General features: G+C 38.1%; 1 protein-coding gene across 12 annotated transcripts in view; it reads left to right on the top strand.

Moving 5' to 3' along the window:
- Positions 1–24183, top strand: part of pola1 (DNA polymerase alpha 1, catalytic subunit) — a 279719-nt gene that overhangs the window by 120612 nt on the left and 134924 nt on the right. For 8 of the 12 annotated variants that reach the window (XR_010004265.1, XR_010004264.1, XM_008107337.3 and 5 more), the window contains exons 29-34: positions 1213–1418; positions 1841–1973; positions 3032–3163; positions 3398–3572; positions 10353–10534; positions 11814–11945. Coding sequence is in view for 6 of the 12 variants with exons in the window: in XM_008107337.3 (XP_008105544.2) it covers positions 1213–1418; positions 1841–1973; positions 3032–3163; positions 3398–3572; positions 10353–10534; positions 11814–11945 (960 nt within the window). In the remaining 6 variants the exon portion in view is untranslated. The remainder of the gene's footprint in view (positions 1–1212; positions 1419–1840; positions 1974–3031; positions 3164–3397; positions 3573–10352; positions 10535–11813; positions 11946–24183) is intronic. The other 4 variants (XR_010004268.1, XR_010004267.1, XR_010004269.1 and 1 more) reach the window with 2 other exon arrangements.

The following is a 24183-nucleotide window of genomic DNA, read 5'->3' as shown; positions in this document are numbered from 1 at the left end:
ACAGCTTTTACAGCACAGTCTAAGGTGGTCACTGACTAAATTCTATGTTGTTTGAGCCATTTTGATTTGCAGAAGAGCAGAATGAAGAGATTCAGCATAATCGGAAAGCAGGCTCTCAGCTTATTAAGGTTTCTGTGAGAGCATTATTCATTGCTGATATCTCTCTTGACACATCCAAATTAGCAGCTGGCTCAATACCCTTAAATTTTATTTCTAAACATAATTTTTGATTGGAGCCCTGGGACACTGAGATCTTAAACCTGCTGACACAGCTGTAATTTCAGCTTGAAATAAACAGTTGTGAAGGGGCAAATAAGCATTTGTGAAGGCTGTGTCTTGCAATTTTTTTCAAGGTCATGTGACAGTCCTTTCTAGTCTTTTTGCGCCCTAGATGATGTTTGTTTTGGAGGTGACAATTCCTTCCGCTGGAGTTCATAGGCAGGGCCAAGGGAGTTTCTTTGCCAGGAGGGGCTTCTGTCTCAAGTTGCCTAATGACCGAATTAATTGAGTTGGGTTGAACTGAAGTCCTTATAAGCCCAGTTTTAGGTTACTCTGTTTCCTCTTCTCACCCCTTTCCGTATAATCCTCCACTACCAAAGTGGTGGAGGATTATACCATAGCTTGAAAAGAGATGGTTTTCAAACAGCTAGGCATTCTTCCTCTACCTAGCTAAGAGTGCACAGCATCATAGGAGTTTGAACCTTTGGTTTTGAAGCTTGCTCTTTGAAATTAACCTTAGCTGATGTCAATTCTGGGTCTGGATAACAGAGCAAACTATGGCTAATCAAAAGCAGACTTCAGTTACAGAGAAATAGAAGTGAAAGTGGGAGCATGAAAAGCCAAGTTTATTGTGGCTTGTGCACTTCACACCAAACCAGGCATGGACAAACTGACCCTCCAGGTATTTTGGACTTCCAACTCCTAGAAATCCCAGCCAGCTTATCGGTTGTTAGGAATTGTGGGAGTTGAAGTCCAAAACATCTGCAGGGCCGAAGTTTACCCATGCCTGCATTAAACTATAATTTAATATGACCTGGCAATGTGGCTTGACTGCACATAAAGCTTTGTATTTGTCTATCCCTGTTGTCAATATGCAAAGAACTGTCTTTTTGGAGTGATGTAGCCCCAGGTGGAACCACATTGTTTTGAAAAGCATATTTCTCTCCCCTGATTAAATGGAGGTTCTTGTTTTTATTTATGATATATTTACAGATAAAAAGTGAAGTGAACAAGCTGTACAAGTTATTGGAGATTGATATTGATGGGATCTTTAAGTCCCTTTTACTACTAAAAAAGAAAAAATATGCTGCTCTGGTTGTGGAACCAACAGGAGATGGAAAATACATTACCAAGCAAGAACTTAAAGGACTGGATATAGTCCGAAGAGACTGGTGTGATCTTGCTAAAGAGACTGGAAAGTATGTTGTTGCTTTTTGGCTTTAGCTCTTTCTGCATTGTTGAATATATTCCTTTTTTGTACAGTGTTCTCAAAAAAAAATGTTTCCTCCTAAAAACTGATCTAAACTCACAATAATCCTGTTAAACTTGCAATCTTTGTTTAAGTAAGGCATATATAATTGCAAGGTACTTCAACATAATTCCAAACAAACCAAGATTCATAAGTAGACCAAGTTTAAAAGCTATATTCCAATCATGTCTTACAATTACTGATAAACAAATTTAGGATCATTCTGTAAGTATGAATAATCTCGTTTCTTAGTTGGTGAGTCTCAAAACAGTGTTTGGGAAATATTCCATCTGTAATTTCAGAGGAAGTGAATGTGTGCTGCAAATTTCTTAAAGATTTGTTGTCTAATCTGCTTCACTTTTTTTTTAACAGTTATATAATTAGCCAGATACTTTCCGACCAATCCCGAGACGTAATTGTCGAAAATATACAGAGGAGGTTAATTCAGATTGGAGAAAATGTAGTAAATGGAAGCACTCCAATAAAACAATTTGAAATCAACAAGGTAAATTGTGCTATTTATTACTATTATACCAGATTCTGTTTGAATATATTCCATGGGCCTCTCTACTTTCTTCTGTGTCTTGTGTACAAGGAAACCTATCATCTTTTAACAGTTCAATTTTGTTCAGAGTACTTCTGAAAATGTTTAATTCTGACATGAAAGTAGTAGGATAAAATATATATCTGTGTGTAATCATTGGGGGAGAAAAGCTGGTTGATTTTTTTTAGATTGCATGGAACTCTTTTGTTGGTATAATTATCTTACCTCAGCTCCATCTTTTGCTCCCCAGACATGCTTGGTTAAGGCAGGGACTTGCATTTTCTAGGAATGCTCAGTGCCCTTCATGTTAAACCCAAGTAAAATCCTTTGGGCATGCCTAGGATTTTACACACAATTTAGGAGTGACTATATTTGAAGAGAAAGAGATATGTAGAGTCTTATGTAGGACCAGCATAAAAAATAATAAAAAGAACATACAAAAGGATGTACTACAAACAGAACTAGTTTCCTCAAGATGTGGCAATGGCCATCAACACAGAAAGTTTAAAAGGGGTATTCCGTAGATGGATGGGCTTTCAGTCATCAGAGTCTCTGAGAACTAATTTTTGGGGAAACAACACCAGCAGTTTAGGTGTTTCATAGTAACTGTGATACTGTGAGATCAGGATAGTAAACTTTGTAAGCTTCTACTCTGATCCAGCAAGGCTAGCCTTATGTCCTTAATTTCCCCTGCTGTCATGGAATGGCAAAGTCTCAGTGTTTAAGACATTGCCTCTGTGTGGGTTTAATGAACTGGTATCTGAGTCAGTGTTGAGTTTGTCTCCTGGCGCCTTGGCATCCATCTAACTCTCAGACTACCAGGAATGAGATGCATAAGTACAGCCAGATCTACCATTTTAAAAAATCGGTGTATGGAAAGATGGATAGGCAGCTTAAGATATATGCTTTTTCAGATGTTACTGAATGATAGTAATATTTTTAGAACGTAATTTCTGTCTTGTCATGTTGAAATGACTTACAGAGCACTTGACTCTGATATCCTCTTCACTGATCTGTAGGCATTGACAAAGGATCCTCAAGATTATCCAGACAAAAAGAGTCTTCCTCATGTGCATGTTGCTCTGTGGATCAATTCTCAGGAGGGCAGAAAACTGAAAGCTGGAGATACTGTATCATATGTTATCTGCCAGGTAAACAATTTCCAGGTCTTTTTGTGCTTTGTTTATTCCCATTAACAGTAAACATAAACCAATTATAATGTTGTTTATTAGTACAATAATTCTAGATAAATCCTACTTGAGATATATGGTATCCACATAACTGATATATATGTACTTTACTTATGGATTCCTTTTTAAAGTGAGAAAGCTTCCACTACTTACATCAGGGTGTTAACTTATCTTTTTTATCGCTTCTTTGTATAGGATGGATCAAATCTAAGTGCCAGCCAGAGAGCATATGCTCCAGAACAGTTGAAAAAGCAAGAAAATCTTGCTATTGATACTCAGTACTATCTGTCACAACAGGTTCATCCAGTAGTGGCTCGTATTTGTGAACCCATAGAGGGAGTTGATTCTGTCCTTATTGCGACGTGGCTTGGTAGGTTATTGCAGCCTGACATTTATTTTTTGAGTTATTTGTTAGTAACGATTGTTTTGGTTTATGTGTTTGGAAGGATGGAAAGCAGATTCCAGATTTGCTTCTCTTCAACCATTATCTATATATATAAAAGAGTGATGGCATCACGGCAATTCACAAAACAACAAAAGTACAGGCCCCCCAACCTCAAAATTTGACAACACAACCCATCATCCACGCCTCAAGGTTGATACAACAAAAAGAAAAGAAAAATAAAGTCCTAATTAGAGGGAGAGCAATAATTTTTTTTATCCAATTGCTGCCAGTTTAGAGGGCTAATCTCTGCCCACTTGGTTGCCTAGCAACCAAGGGACAGCCAGGTTTCAGTTAGGGGACAGGCAGATTTAGGCCTCACTTAGACTTCTTCCACAGATTATCTAATTTGCACTGGATTATATGGTAGTGCAAATTAGATAAGGTAGACTCAAGGCCCTTCCACACAGCTATATAACCCATTTATAATCTTATATTATCTGCTTTGCACTGGATTATCTTGAGTCCACACTACCATATAATCCACTTCAGTGTGCATTTTATACAGCTGTGTAGAAGGAGCCTCATAATCCAGTTCTGAGCAGATAATATAAGATTATCAATATACAGTAGAGTCTCACTTATCCAACGTAAACAGGCTGGCAGGATAAGTGAATATGTTGGATAATAAGAAGGGATTCAGGAAAAGCCAATTAAACATCAAATTAGGTAATCGTTATACAAATTAAGCACCAAAACATCATATTATACAACAAATTTGACAGAAAAAGTAGTTCCATGCGCAGTAATTCTATGTAGTATTTACAGTAGAGTCTCACTTATCCAACACTCGCTTATCCAACGTTCTGGATTATCCAACGCATTTTTGTAGTCAATGCTTTAAATATATCGTGATATTTTGGTGCTAAATTCATAAATACAGTAATTATTATATAGCATTACTGTGTACTGAACTACTTTTTCTGACAAATTTGTTGTCTAACATGATGTTTTGGTGCTTAATTTGTAAAATCATAACTTAATTTGATGTTTAATAGGGTTATCCTTAATTCCTCATTATCCAACATATTCGCTTATCCAACGTTCTGCCGGCCCGTTTATGTTGGATAAGTGAGACTCTACTGTACTGTATTTACAAATTTACCACTAAAATATCACAATGAATTTAAAACACTGACTACAAAAGCATTGATTATGAAAAGGCAGACTGCGTTGGATAATCCAGAACATTGTATAAGCGAATGTTGGATAAGTGAGATTCTTCTTTAATATGAAATAATTACTGGGATAGAATAATGCAGAACAATATAATCTCTAAAACCAGGACAGTAAATAAACAGGGGAATTCCACACAGGAAACAATCAGGGCCAGCTAACACCTCCCAACAAAGTATTCCCATCATCAAAGTCTGGCAAATCCTCTGTTTTCTCAGGGCCACAGACAGTAGAAGCACATAAAATATCACAAACAACACCACTCTGAAAACAAGGGTATTCCAGACAGGAAACAATCAGGGCCAGCTAACACCTCCCAACAAAGTATTCCCATCATCAAAGTCTGGCAAATCCTGTTTTCTCAGGGCCAAAGACAGTAGAAGCACATAAAATATTGCAAACAACATCACTCTGAAAACAAGGGTATTCCAGACAGGAAACAATCAGGGCCAGCTAACACCTCCCAACAAAGTATTCCCATCATCAAAGTCTGGAAAATCCTGTTTTCTCAGGGCCACAGACAGTAGAAGCACATAAAATATCGCAAACAACATCACTCTGAAAACAAGGGTATTCCAGACAGGAAACAATCGGGGCCAGCTAACACCTCCCAACAAAGTATTCCTATCATCAAAGTCTGGAAAATCCTCTGTTTTCTCAGGGCCACAGACAGTAGAAGCACATAAAATATCGCAAACAACACCACTCTGAAAACAAGGGAATTCCAGACAGGAAACAATCAGGGCCAGCTAACACCTCCCAACAAAAAATTCACTCAGGGAGGAAACAGCCAGGCTTTAAATCTGCAAGGCCATTACATCCTAATCATTTTTCCTAATTGCAGGATTCATACTTGCCTCCAACAAACAAAAAAAAACCAATCAGAAATTTTGCATATTCACAACCTTTAGGAAATAATATCCCCTGATGGCGCAGCGTGTTAAAGCGCTGAGCTGCTGAACTTCTGGACCGAAAGGCCACAGGTTTGAATTGGGAGAGCGGAGAGAGCCCCCACTGTTAGCTCCAGCTTCTGCCAACCCAGAAGTTCGAAAACATGCAAATGTGAGTGCATCAATAGGTACTGCTCCGGCGGGAAGGTAACACCGCTCCATGCAGTCCTCCCACATGACCTTGGAGGAGTCTACGGACAACGCCGGCTCTTCGGTTTAGAAATGGAGATGAGGACCAACCTCCAGAGTCAGACATGACTGGACTTAATGTCTGGGGAAAACCTTTACCCTTGACCTTAACTACCACCAATTCCTCAATACTTTATTTCCCATACCACCAGACTTCGCCACAGCAACGCGTGGCCGGGCACAGCTAGTAAGAATATACTTTCCAAACTTGTTAAGGGTATGACTAGGAAAAATAATGAAGAAGCAATAAGTGTACATCTCATCGATGTGACCCTTATCCCCTTTTTTCAGCCCCCTTACGCAACTTCATTGTATTAAAAAAAATCTGTGAAAAATCGGCTGAAGGCCTCCTCTTAGTTCTGACAAATTTTTGTAAAATTATTAAATGATTATGATGATGACATGGAAACTGTAAATATACCTTCAGTCACTCTGAGGCTGAATTCTGTATGAAAAACTGTAATGGTGGTCCACTAAAGAGGCAACAATTGGCCTCTGCTGCCGTAGTCCCCTCCTGCTCAAATAGTTCTGTTCTAAAATTCTATGTAGCTGTTTCTATTATCTTAGGCAGAAGGACGTAAGAGGTTGTCGTTTTACTCTGAGATTCTGTTATTGATAGCGCAGTGTTGTTTTACTTTAAATTAGCTGTTTGTATGCTAGTGTCTCAGTGGTCCATGAGGCAGCTAATAGTAGAAGCTGAAACAAAATATGAAATTAAAATGTAACCATATTTTTTTTTTTTGTGGAGCATGTGCAACATTATACTTTACATGCAGAAGAAATAATGAGATCTGCCTTACTGTTCTGTTCCATAAACCTTAGGATCTGTCATTCTCATCATTAAAATTTGGGGTCTTTGTTCAGGGACAGAGGGAAAGGAATGATTAATAGTAATAAAGAATAATAGCTTGAACCAAGCCTACTGGTTTAGAAGTTACTATTTCAAGAAGACACAATCGTATTTTCATTTTAAGGATTCTGTCCATATGTGATGTAACATTAAATGATCTTAGTTTCTCTGGAAAAATTTTTTAGCGCTTTTACTTCTAGTTTTCATTTTCTTTAGCTTTCCCTGTTGTTTTGAACTAGAGAAACTGTAATTATACTTAATTTGTCTGGATTTCAGGACCAGCTGTGTATTTGGACTATGTATTAACATGTTTTAGATACTGGAAGAGTGATAAATCATTTCTTTCAGAAAGTTCTGTGTAGAAATATTAAGTCCAAAGAATCAGATCAAAGAGCAGTCATGGTGTACTGCTTGCTTCCATTCTACGCTCTCTAAATAACACTGGAATAATTCATTGATGACAGAAACCCATGGGTGGGAATGGTATACCCCCCTGATAATGCCAGCTAGGGCTGCTGGGAGCTGTAGTCCTATAGAGTTTGGAAGGCCACACAATTCCCACTCCTGTGGCTTATCTTTTGCAATAAAGTTTAAAGCAGCTATCTCTGGAAAAGAAAAAAATCCTTGTGTGACATTATAAATCAAGTGAACCTTCTATAGTAAGGTATTACTGGACTCCCATAGCTTCGTTCTGAATACTGTTGGAGACATGTTTTCACTGATCCTATAATATAGTTTGTTACCATTTAATACTCCAGGTTAGCAGGGAAAGTCTCAATTGAGCTTACTAATTTTATTGGTCTTTGAACTATATACAAAATTTATTTCCATTATAATTAGATTGCAATAAATGGAGCTTTTAAATGTGTTGTATAAAATTATTTGGCTAATAAGAAAGGTTGAAACTGTTGAGTTTCTGTAGAATCAGTAATCAGAGTCCAGCAGCAATGTTTAGTAAACTGAGCATTTTAAGTAGTGTTTTTTTAGAGCAGATATTCAGATTGGAAGCCTCTAGGTGGCAGCACTAGACACAACTTCCTTGATTTCTGGAGAACTTCAATCAATTAAGCTGCAGGGTGATTAACTGAAATTTGCCGAGATCTCAAATATATTTGGAAAAGATATGTGCAGCCCCCCTTATGAGCGGGATACTATCCTGATTTTTGAAATAACTAATTTTTGTACATCCAGCTCTACCAACTGAACTCTTTTTTTTCTTACTAGGACATTTTTAGGGAGATGGAATTTCTGCAAAGCTTCAAATATAAATGCTGTAATGATTGCAGTTATTATTATATAATAGCTGCAACTTTGCATGTTTTCCAAGCTCAAATGAAAGCTTTATAAGGTGGTTATTGCTGTTAATAGAATGTTAGGGCTTTTAAAATATGGTATGTAAGAGAAACACATACACACAGATTTCTTGTGTCTTTGTGTCTCTACATACTTTGAGGAATAATAACTACTTAATTATAAAAACCCATGATAACAAATTGACCCAATTTTGAGAGGCTTACGCAGAAACAAGAGATATTAATTTGATACAAATGTGATTGGGGTACTTCATTGTCCCACATATAAATCTGTAGTGTACTGCTTGCTAATATTTTTTATCAAAAAATTTGGTGCTGTAAAAGTTTGTAATTCAATGCTTAAAAGTGCATTAATTAACCCAGTTGATTTGTCCCTGAAAAAAAATGAAAAATTATTAATGTGGATTTTGATTTAAAAATAGTACCATATTTCAACACCACTGAATATATTACTGAATCAGGACCATAGTTGTTGGATTTTTAGCCAAAATTATTATTAATGCTAAAGTGAAACTGATAAGAATTGCTCTGGTTTGAGCCCCAATGACATTAGACCCTTGGTACAATCTGTATCTAAACTTCTCATGTGGGAAACAGAGAACTAACTATTCTGTTTATTTTTAAGCCTCCGCTGTTTGTTTTTTGAGTTATGATATTGTTAGATAATGAATGTGTAGTAAACTCACACTATAGTTTAATGAAGTAGTACTGCAAATAAGGATTAGTTAAATCTGTTAAAATTATACTGGTTTAAAACCTGAAGTCTGAAATCCTTCTTACCCAAAATAAGGTTTTATGCTTTCCAAATGACAAAGAATATAAAAAGTAAGCTATAAAAGGAAAGCAAGGGAGCAGGAAGAACCATTCAAAATTACTTTAAAAATATAATATAAGAGAATTCCCCCTTTCTCTAACATGAGTATTGTTTTCAGTATTTTTTCATTTCATATTCCTCTGCTGTATATGTAAAACCTTTTTTTCATAAACCTGCATTCTGAAAATGCATGGTATCATAAATAGTTTATGATTAGAATTTCTAGCCCTTCTGTGAAAATACTGTTTCCATGCATCTGAATTAGATAATATTTTATGGCAATGACCTTCTAAAGCGCAGAGAAGCTAAAATGGGTATCGCTTCTCAGACTTTCCATCAGCCACTCCAGAATAGTATCGAGTCATACTGGTATGTACAGAGTACATTTGAATTGCTCCTGTAAAGACAGTATGGGGCTTGCATTAATAACAAATGGATGCAGTAGATTTAAGATAATGTTCCGTTCTTTACACCCATTATATTGCTCATGGTGAGTAATATAGTTAGCACCCTTATTATTAAATTAGAAAGGCTTTAATAAATTATTTTACCAATCTATCTTTAGGTGGGATTTTTTTTGCTCCTATAATTGTTTGTGATGTATAATAATTCTAATTACAGTCAATCAAATCCTTTTTCTTTATGATTTTCTATCAAATTAGTAACCCTTATTTGCCGTTTTTGATGTAACCTGCTGCTTAAACTACATCTCTAAATACATTTGTATAATAATCAATAATTGTGGGTGGGGTGCCATTCCTGCCTGAGTTGCTCACATTTCTTAAACTTTCTGGGTTCTGGTAACCAGAAGTGCTTTCTGTCTTCAATTCTGATTTTTAAATGCTGCTGTTGAATTTTAACGACTGCATTAGATTGAAACTACATGCTGTTAACCACTGAGCCAAAATGAAATCGACCACTGCATTGAAGTCTGAGTTGGCAGTTGTATACAGTCTTGAAGGAGTGGGTAATAGCAGTGCAAGTAGGTTTCTTTAATGGGGTTTTTATATCCTCTCTTTCATTTTAATGATGCCATTCTGGTTTAAAGACTTCCCTAATAAAGATGCACAATTTTATTCAGATATTCTCTGTGTAACTTTAAGAAAATAGCAATAAAGCTGTTCTTCAGGAGTTGCATCTCATAAACAAAATGTTCTATTGCATACTCCCCATGATAGATAATGCATTGTGATTGTTTTATTTATAAAGCAATTTTGTGTGAAAAGATAAGTAATTTCTTCATGTTACTCAGATCTTCATCTTAGGTTAAAAATGGGAAAATGTGTTGTTGTTTTTTAGCATTTTTTTCTCGGGGTTCGATTTTACTTTGGGTTTTGCAACTCTCATTTGAATGTTATGAGTCAACTCAGAAGAATTGCTTTCATTGGACTTTGAATTTATATTTCTTATTAATAGGGCTGGATCCTTCACAGTTCAAAGTCTATCACCATTATCATAAAGATGAGGGGAACGATGATTTGCTTGGTGGCCCTGTTCAGCTCACTGATGAAGAGAAATATAAAGACTGTGAAAGATTCAAGATTGCCTGCCCGAAATGTGGAACAGAGAACCTTTATAACAGTGTCTTTAATGGTTCGGTTAGTATTTTGGTATTTATTTTAAGAGAATGGATTGTCTGATATTGGCAGAATAATCCTTTCAAATTATGATTTCACAAAAGACAATTCTATCTTGATAACAAATCCATTTTTGTAGTTTTCTCAGAAGGAATTGTCATTCTTTTTGGCCTTACTAGCTGTGAATTTTCTAATACTTTCCACATATTTATCATCTAAGAACAGTTCATTTAATATAGTCTGTGCAATGACATCTAGTTACCCTAAATCAAACTAATTGGCAGAGAGCATTTTTATGAGCGCCTATTTTGTAGTTTAACATCCCACTTTTTATATAAAAGTACTTTTGAGATATCTTTCCTGCTGTCTTTGTACATCAGACATAAAAAGTCATCGGGTACATTCCTGTCAAGAAGTGCTGCCAAAAATTTATCTGTGACCTTGGATCAGAACTTGAAATTGAGCCAACTATTTAACTCTATTGCAATGTTATGCATGTACTAGTTATTGGCAAATTAGCAAGCGGCGGAGCGGTGAAAACCTTGAAAGTTAAAGCAAATAAAATCTTTATCTAAATTAAAAGTAATTATTTTAAGTTAATTTGGACAAACAGCAGATGTTCTGTGTTCTTTGAATCAAAACAAAGCAGTCGCTAGAAGCAAGCAGGAGGAAAAGGCAGACACAGATCAGCCATACTTGGTAAATCCTTGACTTTGTTTCATTACAGCTGTAAATAAGATAGTTAATTGCATGGAGGCTTGACAACTTACAGATGGGCTAAGTGTAAGAAGAGCGGATGTCAAACCCTGCAATCTCTTCCACCTGGAATTGCTTAATGTTGTTAGTGCAAGATACGTTGGTTTAGATCACAAAAGTACAGATTTTACACAGTAAAGGAAAGCAGGCATTAAATTTTATCAATGTACAGACACTGAAAACTGTTGTTCATTTTGCAAATCTTTCAGTAGTTTTTCAGTCTGCTCATTCTTGCGGAATTTTTATGCCCTCTCATTTAAAACACCAAAAATACTAAAGATTAAAAAAGTCTGCTGTCTGCCTGCAGACTTCTTTTTTCAACAGAATTGTTATTTACTTGTGTTTCCACTTTTGTTCAAATCATACATTTTTTGGCTGTGTAGCATTTTTAATTAGGATGTAATCCACCTTGGATCCAGTACAAAGGGAAAGGTGGGATAAAAATTCAATAGACAAACACTGTGCCTGTACATAAAGCCAGTTGTAGCACTTTCAAATACTATTCCTGTATTGTTTATTTTTTGTGTGCAATTTATGTTTGTAGGATCTGATGATTGAAGCCAGCTTGCTCCACTGTACCAAAAAAGAATGCAATGAATCACCTTCGAATTACTTGATGCAAATTAACAACAAACTTATCTTGGATATAAGATGTTATATTAAAAAGTACTACACCGTGAGTAACTTTGTCCTTTAGGTTAAGTTTCATCACTTATTTGAACAGCAACAATTTTCTGTCCTAATATTTATACTTCTGAACATATAAGGCAATTCAGTTATAATCATCCTGCCCTTAAAAATGTAGGATTGAATTGGCATCCAGTCATCCTTCACATTTCTTTCGCGTATTCCTGGATTTAATAGCTACCTTAATTTCTTAACTATAGCTTCTCATGATGTCTGAATCAGGATCTGTTTCAAGGGCAGATTTCAAACCAGTATATGCAACTAAGATCCCAAATTAGACTTCACCTGAAGCTATTGTTTCAGAAAATAGGGTATTTTCACAGATGCCATGTGAAAGAGAATCATAGTAATGAACAGGAAGGGCATGGAAGTTCAACTTGTGTTAGAAAAAAATGTGGTTTATTAGACTTAAGATTGTGACACTAAACTAGGCCCAAGTGTTTATATCTGATTTTTTTCTGTACTTCAATTACAAAATACATTTTCTGGTTTCGGTATGATTCAGTATGTAAGCAGTAAGTCTAGTCCACATGGCCTTTGACTGTGTATGTTTTGTTAAGAGGACTTACATCTTGCAGAAAGCAGATTAAAAGGTTTAAAACTAGATAATTCCTGTCCATAGGCCCAAACAGAATATAAAGGCAAAGGATTGAGAATGAAGAAGAAAAAAAACATGGACATTAGCTATTAGTTTGAGTATTTGAGTATGCTTTTCTCTAATAGGGCATGGTTTTATAGTCTGCCTGGGACATTCACCCCAGCACCCCCCGGCTGTGGCCAGATTTGTCTCTCCCATGCTATTACACTCTCCATGGATGAATGAGGAAACTCCTGGTAGCATAGGCTGCCTAATCAACACAGCGACCAATATACTCTCTGACTAGAGCATCTTAATTATTACATCCTTTCAGATTGCTGGTGTGTGTGTATATATACACACACACACAAACACATACATATTTCAAAATTTATTATAGCAATAACATTTTTATACAAAAATAGTGGAAAAGATTGAAGTTTTGATCCCCCGGCTATACAATTCTTACTAAAAATTATGGTATAATGAAATAATCTACTTAATCTACTTCATGGACAATATCAGAGAAAGCAACTGTACTGCTTATCATTTCTGTCATTATGTAATCCATCTTCCTTTCTCCAAGTATAAATATGTTGAAGACAAAATGTTTTATAAGGTAATGCCATTGGGAAACAGCAACATCCAAAGTATTATGTGCACAGAATTTATTTTAAAAGGTGATTAAAATTTATATTTCAGAAATGTACTTTCCCTTTTGCTTTATTTTCATTAATGCATTCACTACTAACCAATATCACTTATTCAGTGATTTATAGAAGGTTTATCACCAAATGCTTTGGACAAACACCACAGCTATACATACCTTGTATAGAACTACATAGGTGGAAAGGGGAAAACATTTCAGGAATTTGGTTAGTTTAAATTAAGTTAAGGTGATTGACATTCAGCAAGTGTTTATGACAATATATTTAAATTATAATATAATATATTTTTATTTGTTCCCTTTCTGACAACAAAGTTACACAGGATGTCAACCTAAAAGATATGGCTACTTATTTGCAATATATCCTGTGGTCTTCAGAGAGCATGTTTAGTGGTATTGTACTGTAGGTATTAACATCTAGAGTAACTTGCTACCATCTTACCAATGTGTTATGGTGCATGTGTTTAAGTTAAGCAATTACACAATATTTCATTGGTATAATAATCAATAAAACATCATATAAACTTAGTTCTTATATTCATTTGTGCACTTGGTAAAAATGTGGTATATCTCCTTGCTGTTGTATTGTTAACTTTTAGGCCCCATAACCTAAAAAATGCATTGTGTCAAAAGATAAAATAACTCCATAGAGAAGGATAATTATTATCACCCATTTTTGACTACTTCACACATGTGGTAAATATGTCCAGCCAAATGTTCGTTTGCTTTGAAATTATCTCAGACTTCGCTTTTCCTGCAACAAATTATTTTGTTCTTTTATGATGGTGCATTAAAATGCAGTATATGTAAATTGAAAGGGACTCAATGAAGTGCACCCAGTGCTACCTCATTTCCTAACTGATACCCCACTCCCCTTTTCACATAATGTACTTTATTTTATCTTCAGAACATTTGTGTTAGAAGGATTAAGGTACAGCATGATGTCTGTATCAAGTGAATGCAGTGAGCTTTATGACTACTTAAGAATTTAAACTTGGATTTTCAGGTCCAATACATTCTGTATTTGACTGTGCTATACTTGAGCTTCAGTGTGATCAAAATGAGAAGATATTCTGAAGCTAGTACTTGGAATCTAGCCAGACATGCCTGATTGGCATATGCCCCCAGGAAACATTACTACTGGAAAGTAATAGTGATAATTATGTTTTTCAGAATTTTGTCTTATCCTCATTCTTAGAAAGCTAACATTCTCTAAACCAGTGGTTCTCAATCTGTGGGTCCCTAGATGTTTTGGCCTTCAACTGCCAGAAATTCTAACAGCTGGTAAACTAGCTGGGATTTCTAGGAGTTGTAGGCCAAAATACCTGGGGGCCCACAGGTCGAGAACCACTACTCTAAACCTTTAACAAATAAATTAGTAGTTGTTCTCGTTAAGCAATGTTAGCTTGAACTGCCTTCTTCAAAGGCACTGGAGGGTGCATTTAATGGCAAGAATGTAAGTCAGTTTAAGATCCTTGATGGAACCTTGATTTATTTCCAGGGGATAGTGCCATGATGCAGATAAGCTAGAATAGCAAGATGCAAGGACAACAAGGGCCTCTGTGACTGTAATAATTACACATGAGCAATTTTCATCAGCATGCCATGGTAGTCCTAGCCTTGTTTGTATCATGTTACCCTAAATACTTGCCCATATAATGTATAAATAATGATTCTGGATGGCAGTATGATATGCTTAGGTGTGTAGGGTCATGTTTCTATTCTGCGGCATTTTGGAACCACTGAAGTTTCCAGCAGTTTCAAAGGCAACCCTGCATGGAGCTCAATGCAATAGTCCAAACTTGATGTAGTCAAGGCATATGTCACTGTTGACAGATCTAATATCTTAAGAAAGCGGTGCAGTTGACATATTTAACTGCAAAGGCCCTCCTGGCCGCACCTGAAACATTCCAAGCTCAGATATGAATTTGGAAGAACATCCAAGCTGCAAACCTGAGATTTCAGAAAGAATGTGCACCACTTAGCCAAATCCTTATTCATTGATCTGTTTTTTGACCAACAGCACCTGTGTCTTGTTTTCACTTAGTTTACATTCACCTAGTCCATTAGACACTGGATTACTAAAGAAATGACTTCATTGGAATCAAATGGAAAGGTGACATAAAAGTGCATTTCATCAGCATACTGGTTCTACTGAACCCTGAAAGTCCAGATAATTCCCTCCCAACAGTTTCATCTCAACATTAAACAGCCTGGGAGGACAAACCCTGATGGATACCATAGGGTGTCGAACTGCATCTGCCAGCACTGCTTTATGTATCTACCCCTCCAAGAAAGACCAAAGCCGCTGTAAAAACAGTGACCCTGAGCCCAGTCTCAGAGAGGCCATGCAACAGTGGCCAATTCACATCTGGGATCTCAAATGTTAACTCTGTTTCTGGGTGTATTTGACCTGCTGGTTTCAAAAATGAAACCAGTTTTTTGCTGTCAGCTCTAGTTTTTGAGATCCCGAATATATGCCATCTACCAGTCATCATCTGTTTGTCCATAGAAAATCATGTTAACCATATCTAAGAAACCAGTGACTAAGAAACTATGTGACTGATAATGAATGGACTCCACACTATGATTTAGACTTGTGCAATTTTTAAATGATGTTTTTATAATTGATGTTTTAATTATCTGTTTTTAATTTTATTGTTTTTATAACTGTTTGTTTTTGGCATCTAATGACTGCCAGTTGTGAAGCCACCCTGAGTCCCCCCCCGGGTGGGGGGAGGACGGGATACAAATGTATGAAATAAATAGTCAAGTCAGCTTTATTTATACACTGTCCCATCTCCCCTTGGGGACTCAGGGCTGCTTACAACATAAATGGCAGCCATTCGAAGCCATACAATACACAGTGAAAATACAAATACATAATAAATTAAATGCAGATAATTAAAACAACAATTTATCTTCACTAAACATGAAATCAATAAAACACATGACAGCAGCGATTAAAATGAGATTAAAAACCCAGTTGGTAGATTAAAACCGTAATCGTCTTTAAGGTCCTGTCCATAAACCATTCAATGTGTGGCAGTCAGATATTCAAGTGTCTCCATAAGCTTGGGAGCATATGTAAGTTTATAATTCTTTTCTGAAAGAGGAGAGCATGGGGGCCATTTTATTCTCCTTTGGGAGAGAGTTCCAAAGGCGGGGGGCGACTGCAGAAAAGGCCCCCTCTCTTGTTCCCACCAACCAGGTTTGGGACGGGGGTGGGACCGAGAGGAGGGACTTGCTTGATGAACGCAGTGTCCAGGCAGGTTCATATGAGGAGAGGGGTGGTCTAGAGCTGATGTGTTTCTGAATCAGCACCCCAAATAACCCCAGAAACAGGCCTAAAAACCAAGACTCCAAGAAAAAAATCTGTTTGGCTGTGATGGTATTGAAAGTTGCTGAGAGGTCTAGCAAAACCAACAGGAAATAATCCCTCTGTCTAGTTCCATGCATAGGCAACCAAAACTCTCTCTGCCCTAGAGCCAGGCATCAAGACAGATAGAAATGAATAGAAGTGCCGATTTTTAAAACTGCATTACCATGGCCTGAACCAAGTAACATCCTTTGTTGAAAACTTATGCATGATGACAGAATGATATCACTCACACATTCCTGATAAGTAGCATATTTGGCTTAACTTTGTGCATTTATGGCTTTAACATTTGGATAGAATGTAAATGCAAAGATTCAATAAGAAGTATTCTATAGGTTATTGGATGTGCTGTGCAGTCCTACATGAGCTGGTTTTTTGCATGTGTTTTAGTAAGTAATCATAATCATAATACAGTAAAGCCCCGCTAAATCGACCCCCACTCATCCGAGCGTCCGTGCCATCCGAGCCACATTCCTCCCCCTCCCCCACTCACCCCGCCAGATCCCGGTGCTGCCGGAACCCAGCCGGGTGAGTGAGCGAGGGACGGAGGGTGGGCTCGCTCTATCGCTCCTTTGCTAGGCCGGCACCGGTGCTGCTGGCTCCTGCGGGCAGGCGGGTAAAGGAAAAGGGCCGCTAAGACCCTCCCCATTCACTCGCTCACTGGCTGGCTCCTTTGCCGCGCTGGGCGCCGGTGCTGCCAGCCCCTACGTGGTGAAGGAGACAAGGCACGGACGGGCGGGTGAAGTAGGAGGGCCACAAAGCCCTCCCCGTTCACCTGCTCGCTGGCTGGCTCCTTCGCTGCGCTGGGCACCGGTGCTGCCGGCCCCTGCGTGGTGAAGAAGCCGAGGCACGGGCGGGCAGGTGAAGGAGGAGGGCCGCAAAGACCCTCCTCTTTTACCTGCTCGCTGTTTGGCTGCTTCACCGCGCTGGGCGCCGGTGCTGCCAGCTCCTGCATGGCGAAAGAGCCGAGACACAAGCAGGCGGGTTCAGGAGGAGAGCCACAAAGACCCTCCCCGTTCACCTGTTTGCTGGCTGGCTCCTTCGCCATGCTGGGTGTTGGTGCTGCCGGCCCCTGCGTGGCGAAGGAGCCGAGGCATGGGCGCGTGAAGGAGGAGGGCCGCAAAGACCCTCCCTGTCCACCTGCTTGCTGTCTGGCTCATTCGCTGCACTGGGCACCGGTGCTGCCGGCCCCTGCATGGCGAAGGAGCCGAGGCACGGGTGGGCAGGTGAAGGAGGAGCCCTTCCCATTCACCCGCTCGCTCGCGCCTAGCCGGGTGACATTTAATAGGCTTTTCCGTAATCCCGCCTTATTATCCAAGATATTCGCTTATCCAAGCTTCTGCCGGCTTGTTTAGCTCGGATAAGTGAGACTCTATTGCAATACACTTTATTTGTTACCCACCTCTCGTAACAGCTTGAGTGGGGTACAACAAAGTCAAAAGAGATCAATATAAAATGCATACCATTAAGTATATATATATATACTAGCTGTGCCCAGCCACGCGTTGCTGTGGCGAAGTATGGTGGTATGGGAAATAAAGTATTGAGGAATTGGTGGTAGTTAAGGTAAAGGGTAAAGGTTTTCTCCTGACATTAAGTCCACTTGTGTCCGACTGCACACTGAAGTGGATTATATGGCAATGTGGAGTCAAGATAATCCAGTTCAAAGCGGATATTATAAATGGGTTATATAACTGTGTGGAAGGGCCTTGAGTCTACACTGCCATATAATCCAGTGCAAATTAGATAATCTGTGGAAGAAGCCTAAGTGAGGCCTAAATCTGCCTGTCCCCTCGGCTGAGTTGGTTGCTAGGAGACCAAGTGGGCAGAGATTAGTCCTCTAACTGGCAGCAATTGGATAAAAACAATTATTCCTTTCCCTCTAATTAGGACTTTTATTTTTCTTTTCTTTTTGTTGTATCAACCTTGAGGCATGGATGATGGGTTGTGTTGTCAAATTTCGAGGTTGGGGGGCCTGTAGTTTTGTTGTTTTGTTGGTCGCCGTGATGCCATCACTCTCTCTCTCTCTCTCTCTCTCTCTCTCTCTCTCTCTATATATATATATATATACACATACGCATACACACACACATACACACACACACATACACACACACACATACATATTAAAACATGCTGCTATAATGATTTTTTTTTAAAAAAAACGTGAAATATAGGGTGCAAAGAAGAACATATAGAATGCAATCCTGACCTCATGGTTCAAAGTTGACTGGATGGGTCTGCCAGATGAGATGGGTCTTCAGTTGGGTCTTAAATCCCAACAGCTTGTTTATCTGTTGGAGCTCTTCTAGCAGGTCATCCCACAGTCCTCTGGGTGACAGTCACCAATTAACCTCTGGCCAGCTGGAGTAGCTGCCCCACAGAGGACCTTGGTGTCTTACATTCGAGAAAGCCATTCTGTAGGTAACCTGGACCCAAACCATTTAAGACTGTAAAGGTTATAACCAACACTTTGTACTTTGCCCAGAAACTAATTGACATTCATTGTTCTGATGGGGATATCAGGGTGAACATAGGTGCTTCGGTGGTTTGTGAGTCTTATTCCCTCGCTGTATGAAGGAGAGAGGTTAAGGGGAAGTATCTGAATCCAGCTAGAGTCGTGCCTATTTTTGAGATTCTCTTTGGATTGATATCAGGGACAGTTCTTTATGGTCTCTTCTTTCTGGACTCTGTGTTGTCCCACATATAAGTGCTATGGCTGTGCAGTGCAAATAACTAGGTAATAAAACATTTTTAGTGCTAGGCCTGCCATCAGCTGTTAATCCACATGTTCAAAGGTCTGTGGCATTGATTCGATTCCACATCTTTCCTCCTTGACTTCAAGCAGACTAAAGTAATGTGATTGCTATTGGATTGACAGGATGAATGCTAACATTTCCATTTTTGTTTCCTTTTCTCTCAAATACTTGTGAACTAAAACCAACTACATTATGGTATGTGCCATACTATAACATAGATGAAAAATGTCAAGGATAAATGTATTTGTAAATCTCTCTTTCTCTCCCTACCCCCATTTTAGCAATCACATTATATTTAAACAATAGAGCCTCTAATTTCATAGGACTGTCTGTCTTCTCCAGTGATAAATTCCTTAATATTCCCGTTGTCATTCCAAACAATTTCAACTATTCATTTTTTATCTACACACATATTAAGTTTTTTAAAAGGTTGACATCCTGAGATTTTATTCTTTCTTTCTGTGCTTGCATTATTCTTTTGAAAGGTTGATCTAGATTTTAAACAATTTCTGGAAGAGAACAAATAGAAAGAAAAAAGAGTGAAATACTAGCTAATCTAAATTGGGGAATGAAGAAGGCTTTTTTAAGCATGAAAATTTCATCATCTTGTCAGCTGGCAGAATGCCTGCTGTGTGGATTCACAAAGGCTAAGAATTACACTTTCATGAAATTTTCCTCACTAACTGCCCTAGTTAATTTGAAAGATAACCCACTGTTCTAATTCATCCCTCAATTGGGTTGTGCAGGTTTTATCTTTGATCTGACAAAGCATTTGTGTTAATCGTTTTGGCCCTCTACTAGACACTCTTGGGATTGTGCTTTTACAATAAATGTGTCTGTGATAGCTCTTTAGTCTATTATACTTACAATAGATCCATAGAACTGGTAATTAATTCTGTACTGCTTTGGAAATGGGAAGAATAGGTGTAGCTCTGTCAAGTGCTACTGGAAGTTTGTTTAGCTGGTTCATTTTTGAAGTGTTACCCTGAGCTTTCAATGAAATATGTATGGTTTAGGGTAGTTTGTTCTGAAGTGCATGGCTATAAGTGGGTGATCTGTATCCATATGCACCCTACATGGCTTTTATGACAGATTCTTATGACAGAATGGTATATCTTGCCCTTGTAAATACTGATGTCCATCATTTTTTATTTAAAAAATGAAATATAGCACCATCAATTTTATTTCTGTGTAAGAAAAAAAATGAACCCAAAGGCTAATACACAATTTCTTACATGACTTTGCATTAATTCAAGAATTCATCCTGTAAGGGAAAAATTATTTGTTTAACATAAAGTACTCTTGAACATAAAGTGCTTAATCTTGAGATTGACTGCAAGTACTCATCTTGTTTTGTAGTGTTAATGTGTGTTCTCACACAGCTATGCTATTTTTATCAGACAATGTATCTCTGTGGTATATTTTCGTATTGTAAAGAAAATGTTCAAGTACAGGAAGAGCAAGCTTGTTTGATCTATGTATTTTTCAACATATGTTTAAAACAAACAAAACACCTCTTGAGCATTTGAGAGGGCCTTAAAATGTTTTTCTCCACACAACCTTCATATTGTTTGAAAGGGGTAATAATTTTCATGTGTGAGAATGAGTTAAATACTTAAAGAGTGCTTCACTGTGAAAATTAATTGTTCAGAATCCCTAAGATAGTTTGCTTTTTTGTTGTGAAGGCTTGGTGCCGTTTATGTGCAGTGAAATAAAACACAGTTCATACTACCAGTTCCAGATATTTTAACTAAAAATATTTACATGTTAATACCTTTTACATTGCTTTCCATAAGGACATTACTTGCTGGATGAAAAAGTCCCACCTAGACATTTTTTTTAAATATCCCAAGGATAATATGGTTATTATATTTTTTTTGTTCTTGCCTAGCATCAGACTTTCAGGAATAGATGGATTTCAAGCGTAGACTTTTTGGTATTATGCCTGGCTTTCTGATTATTTGTTTTTAATAGGTATTTAGAATAAAAAACAAAACATATGTCCAAATTATGTCCTTTGCAAATTGATACTTTACAGAGGGGCAAGATGGAAGTGCTCTGGGAGAAGGCAATAGTCCATTTCTGATTTATGATCTACAGTCATGATGTACAGGAATGGGGACAAGGAACAAGGGATGAGGTAGGGGGGATGGGAAAACGTTTGTTCTTGAGATACACCATCTCTCTCCCAAATCCAAGGGAACCACCAATGTATTGAAAAACAATACAGATTAAAACTATACAAAGTCATTAATAAAAGCAATAAACATGTTATCAAGTTAAAACATTAAAAGGCTATACAAACTGTAATAATAATAATAATAATAATAATAATAATAACAATGATAATAATAATAATTTTATTTTTATATCCCGCTCCCATCTCCCCAGAGGGGACTTGGGGCGGCTCACATGGGGACAAGCCCAGTTTCAACATACAATAAAATACTGCATAATTAAACCAATGTAAAACAGGTAAAATAGTATAAACATACAAACCAGCATAAAACATCAACATCAAAACATTAGAACATTAGAGTCTGAATATAATATACAAACTGTAAGATAAAATTCAGCAGACTCTACAAGAGGGAATTAAGCATCTCATTACAGAGTTCAATCAATAAGAGTGGAGTGTGATAAAGTGCAGTAGTTGTGGCAACTAATAACTAACCGGAACTATTTATTCGAATGCACATCGAAGTAACCATGTTTTAAGGTCCTTTCGAAAGATGGATAGTGAGGGTGCCAGCCTGATCTCCCTGGGGAGGGAATTCCAAAGCCGAGGGGCCACCACCGAGAAGGCCCTCTCTCTCGTCCCCACCAACCGCTCCTGAGACGGGGGTGGGAGCAAGAGGAGGGCCTCCCCAGAAGATCTCAAGTTCCGCGTGGGTTCATAGGGGAGGAGGCAGTCACGGAGATAAGCAGGTCCTGAACCGTTTAGGGCTTTATAGGTAATTACCTGTACCTTGAATTGGGCCCGGAAACTTATTGGTAGCCAGTGGAGCTGCTTAAAGAGGGGTGTTGACCGCTCCCTATAGCCTGCTCCTGTTATCACCCTGATCGCTGATCTTTGTACCAACTGTAGTTTTCGAACCGTCTTCAAAGGCAGCCCCACGTAAAGCGCATTGCAGCTATCCAGTCTAGAGGTAACTAAGGCATGGACCACCATGGTCAAGTCAGACTTCACGAGGTATGGTCGCAGCTGGCGCACAAGCTTTTAACTGTGTAAAAGCCCTCCCAGCCACTGCCGACACCTGAGCATCAAGCGTCAGTGCTGAGTCCAGGAGGACCCCCGCGGAGGATAGGGGGACAGTCAGTCTAAAGCTGATCAGAGGATGTTCAGTCCATGACAATGGAAAAATGTTTTGCTCTTCCACAATGACCTCTCCTCCGTCCACAACAAAAACTAGGTCCAACATGTGTCCTGCCTGATGGGTGGATCCACTAATCACTGGCAACCATGAAGTCCTGAGCTGCACCACATAAGGTGGCCTCCACATGAATGTTGAAGTCACCCAGCACCACCAGGCGCTGGGACTCCACCACCAGGCTAGAGACCATAAAAACAACTCTGCTGATATGGTCCTTCAAATAGTCTAGATCTGCTACAACTACTTTACAGTTGAATTATATGAATTATATGACCTAAGAATGGCTGGAACATCTCCCCCCCCCCCCCACTCCATATGACATTCAACTGTATCTCAGCATTCCCACTAAATAGTGATTATTTCTAAGATCTGATCATCATTCTTCCCTAGGCAAATACGACTTCCCATGATTAACCAAAGAAATACGTCTGATCTCAGGCATTCTCTTTATAATTGAACTGGAAAGAGTTAAAGGAAAGGGGAGACAAAAATGCTGAGTTAGCTGAAACAGTTGAGTTGCCCTGTGCTGTAGCTTGATATAATGGTTGTTGCTGGATAATAGTTGAGGGAGAGGAGAGAAAGTATGGAGCTGGCTTCTCTGCAGAGGCAATCACGTGGGCCTACATCCTTTCTCTTTCGTTATTGAAGCTAGAATTTTTGTTTCTTTCAGTGATTCACATTGAGCTTTGCACTTGGGAAATGCTTTAGTTAATGACTGAGCCTCTTGACATCCCATAGCACTTTTGAGATATTGACAAAAGTACTGACCAGGCTACGAAGAAACTCCTGAACAATTCTTGGGAATCTATCACCTTCTGTCATGCTTTGAGAGCAGACCATTTAGATCCTGCTGCTCAAGAAGAATCCTCTGCACTCAAGCCATCATTTTCTTAGTTGTTTGTTTTCAATAGGGAAGTACACTTGGGTGAGATAAAAAAATAAAAATGAATGCACCAAAGATAAATAAATTCTCAACGTGCAAAAGAGTTTATGAGGGCATCATGTGCGAAGAACAGTTTTCGTGAAAGGCAAGATAAATCAGGTTAAAATAACATTAGCTGTGATATATGCACCGAACAGAAACACAAAACAGTATATATTGAATACTAAAAAGAAGCTGGATAATTATGCGGAAGGGACATTGATTTGGGCAGGCGATTTCAATTTGGATTTAACTAAAAAAAAAAAGCAATAAATGTAAATAAGCTTAATATGGTGGATGCACACGCAAATCAAAGTATTAGGGATACTTTTTATTCAGCAAGACATAATAAATTTAGCTGTATAGATTATATCTTACTAAATAAAGCAAGCAAAGCCCAAATAAAGAAGGTAGAAAGGAAACCAATATTTTTGTCAGACCACAGTCCTCTGATTGCAACCTTGGGATTGAGTAATGAGATTAGTCAAAGAATTTGGAGATATAATTCGATGGTAACAGAAAAAGATGAATATAAATTGAAGCTTCAGG

Source organism: Anolis carolinensis, chromosome 3 (assembly GCF_035594765.1).
Source record: "Anolis carolinensis isolate JA03-04 chromosome 3, rAnoCar3.1.pri, whole genome shotgun sequence".
Classification (NCBI taxonomy): Eukaryota; Metazoa; Chordata; class Lepidosauria; order Squamata; family Dactyloidae; genus Anolis; species Anolis carolinensis.
The sequence above is the reverse complement of the archived record's forward strand: the minus strand, read 5'-3'. Positions and strand labels throughout refer to the sequence as shown.